The sequence below is a fragment of the Trichoplax adhaerens genome, genomic scaffold (genome assembly GCF_000150275.1).
Source record: "Trichoplax adhaerens TRIADscaffold_60 genomic scaffold, whole genome shotgun sequence".
Classification (NCBI taxonomy): domain Eukaryota; kingdom Metazoa; phylum Placozoa; class Uniplacotomia; order Trichoplacea; family Trichoplacidae; genus Trichoplax; species Trichoplax adhaerens.
Window position 1 is genome coordinate 35,703 of NW_002061000.1, and position 3,861 is coordinate 39,563.

The window sequence follows — 3,861 nt, forward strand, 5'->3', positions numbered from 1 at the left end:
TCGCTTATCTAGTAAACTACTATTCTAGCGTTAGTAACTTTTTGGATAACATCAATCACATTGTCTGGATTACCAATTATTTATAGCATAGATCAACCATCAATTAATCGTCTATATTCTAGTAATAGTGCATGCTTGCCTGGTAATTTTAATAATCCATATTTATTAACATGGCTATTATGTTATGCTGGATTAACCTTCGTCGTTTGGATTCTTATTGCAATCATGTATGTCGCAATTCTATCGACACTAGCAAATTCACGGAAAAAGGCTCATAGATGTTTATCAAAGAATGATAAGATTATTCGGGCTAAAATGATTATTATCGTAGCAACGGATTTAATTTGCTGGCTACCATTATATTCAGTATTAATTCGAGGTTTTGGTTCTGGATTAGACACGCATTCATTGCCCTTTATTGCGGTTTTATCATTGCCACTAAATTCTTGTATTAATCCAATTCTTTATACGATCTGTACAAGTACTTTTATCAATTACATCAATTTGGCTATTGGAAAGTTAAATTGCTGTTCATGTTTAGCATTCTCTCGATCAATTCGTGAGTCAACTCAAGGTAGGTAACTACAAGCAAGTAAGTTAAGGCTTATTTTTCAAGTAAGGTGATTGATGTACTTCTGAAACCTTATTACATACGATTTTTAAAACTATTATGCAATAGTATACGTCTCAATAACTACAAAACAGTGTATAGCTATTAAACTTGCATACTTTCACAATGAAGTGTATTCCTTAGTTAAACGATAACAAAATAATTCTGTTTTAGATATTTATACCGGCTCAATTCATCCATCACATGTCATCGCGCTCTCCAGTAATCCTGATCTATCTAAGGTAATCTTTTTGGATGATCGACGAGAAATTTTTTACGTTCAGAACCAAAAATCTTACACACTTGATTTTGCCTAACATAGTTATTCCTTATTTCTTATTGAAAACCATAAATGATCTTGGCTTCAGAAAGATTTATTTTAAAATCTTTAATATTCAACTCAATCAAAAATTTTATTCGTCTAATATTTGTTTTAAGTATTGTATAATCTGAACTGGATCAGTAGCATTTACGTTACTCCATATAATGACCATTGCTAGACCGAAAACACGGTAATGACTCTTAAGCAATGAGCGAAACAAATACATATGACAATTATGTGGCATGGTTAGTTCTTTCTTTATGAAATAAATGCTAGATTTAACTATTCTAGTATTTCGAAAGAAGTTCAATCAGTGATGAATAATTCTTTGCACATAATCAGTTTAATTATGGTAGTCTGGTATTCTTGTAAATTACAAAATGACAAAAGTTTCTGAAATTTCATTACTTTTTTACTAAGATTTATACAAGGTATATGTCTATCATTTATTTATTACACTAAATATTATCTATCACTAGTAGTATATAACACTTAGGTAAAGTAAGTTTTAATATAAACTCATATGAAAATATTTAACTTCGATGCAAGGTTTACATTAAAGTCAAATTACCTCATAATCACAAAGCGAATAAATTGGGTTGGCTAAAATTTTACAGCGCGAAAGATAGTTTGCCATGGGAAAAGGAGATAGTATTTTATTCGCACATCAAATCGGAAGACTGCAAATTAGTAAATATTTTGAGCTTTTGGTGGCACTGTGATGGAAGTAAATGTAGAGTCGAAATAGATGGTATCAAGAAATTATTTCCGGATGAATTGTAGGTCTTATGTTTTCAGTTTTATAATAGGTTATATACCATATGTATTCATGCAGGTATATTTAAAAGACCTATTCTTTTGCAGCATGACATGTTACACAGCAGACGCAAATGATATTATGCTATTGAGTAATTTCATCCGTTTGCAATCCAATCACCTAACATCAGAGCAGCTTTTGCAAATTCTTATTAATATTATTCAAGCAATTCAATCTATGCACCTGAATAATATCGTCCATGGATCAGTTAATACCGATGCTGTTGTTCTTCTTATTCCGCCAAAGGTACAAGAAAGTACATTTGACGGTAGATATTTGAAAATGCAACAATCCTATAAGATTAAAGTTTTTATTAGTTTATTTTGATCGTACCAGTAATTTGTACTTGGTTTACCTATAAAACTAATATCTCTAATTTTCTGCCTGAATGAAGCCTTAACCAATGGCATCACCTTCAGAATTGGCTTATTAAATAATTCTCACTATCTTTAGCCTACTTGCAGATAAAGTTAGGATTAGAAATTTACAGATTCATGAATCTGCAGTTCCTCTCAATATTGTAAAGAAATAGTTTAGAGTCACTAAAATTTTTTAGTGGGCGAGTATTTCAGAGATATAACGTTTCTGTTCAATCAAATATCATCCTCACTACGGATCAGTTAAATTTCTATCATGATTTATTAACGCTCTTGTCGGTCCTTTATAGAAAAGTCACGATAATAGCGATAACTTATTGCTTATTTAATGTTATATACCTAGGAACCGATTACCGCCCTATTAGGCAAATTTTCAAATACGACGATATTTAAAAATGATCTCCATGAAATATGCAGAGATCGATACCGTCAATTACTGAGAGTAGATATTTCAGACATTGCATCGCTATGTAATGAATTAAGTTCATACTGCCAAACGCAAATCGATCAAATAAACAAGAGCCAACTACAACCAGATAAAATAATGCAAGCTGAATCTTGGAGATCGATGAACAAGAAAGTAAGCACATAAGAGTGCAATATATTGTATTAACTACACATAACTGATTTCTCATAACAAATACTTAGTGAAAGCAGTAATAATAATAACTCAACCTTGAGTATTACGCATACATTATAATTTAGTTAAAGCAACAGTAAATTGCCTTCGTAAATTATACAGCACTTATTATATTACATGTCCATGACTAGCTGCACTAGCATAATTGAACAAAATGCCAAGATCATCACGAAGAAGCTGTCAAATATTTTTTGATGTTCAATAATGTAATTAACATTTATTAAATTTTAGTTACGTACTGTCAAAGATGCCATCAATGATCGATTACAAGAAGATAGAGAACCAAAGCAAATTCTAGCTGATCTGTGGGCCATTGTCAGCAATAATTAAAATGATTTCATAGCCTATTCCATGCCAAATGTACTGAATAGTATGAATTAATCTTTTCCAATTAATTAATCCGTGATGATATAATAACGTGAAAATTAGAATAGGAAATCGAACCCAGTAAAACGGATAGAAGCAACTTGTTACTGGAGTTCGTAGCTTTCTTAGATATACGGTAGTTTAAACGATGGTATTAGCTCATTGAATCTATAATGTTATAGATATTTAAACAATATCTAGATGCACTGGTAGATTCTTATTTCCGTTAACGGTTGTGTTTAGCATAATGATTTACTTTAGTAGTTTAGGGAGCAGTCACTTTTCTCGACTTCTTAGCTAATATTATTTAGTAAGCTTAGGATAAGATTTTGCGAAAAATGGCCCAGAGAACTCTGGCAACCTCCCTTTAAGTTCGTAATTTTGAATCATGGAATCGATGCTATATTTTAAGAGTAATTTCTGTTGCTTTGCTTGGCCTCAAGAGGCTATCATAAAGAACATTTAGTTACATGTATCGTCTAGTACCTGGTAATTAGACATCGCAGTCAACATCTATAGCATGCGTGGATATATGTGGAACAGTATTCAATCCTATTCCAATCGATACCAATAAATTCTGTCCTTTCAGTTTTGAAGCTCTAACATAAAAATTTTATGTATCCAATATTGTTATCTCGTTCTTGGACCATGTGTGTTGGTAGAGTTCCAACTCGTAAGCATCATTGATCCCTTTCATGCCGCTGATATACTTTCGATGTCTTCCGATAT

The 3,861-nt window shown here is 31.7% G+C and overlaps 1 protein-coding gene across 1 annotated transcript; it reads left to right on the plus strand.

Annotated features, from left to right (window-relative positions):
* Window positions 1-225: 225 nt before the first annotated feature.
* On the plus strand, window positions 226-3,096 carry TRIADDRAFT_62465 (uncharacterized protein; the record flags this gene model as incomplete). Its single annotated transcript, XM_002118393.1, has 5 exons — window positions 226-574; window positions 785-852; window positions 1,768-1,995; window positions 2,470-2,706; window positions 2,998-3,096. The coding sequence occupies 5 exons, from the start codon at window positions 226-228 to the stop codon at window positions 3,094-3,096; spliced, it is 981 nt and encodes a 326-aa protein (XP_002118429.1).
* Window positions 3,097-3,861: the final 765 nt, after the last annotated feature.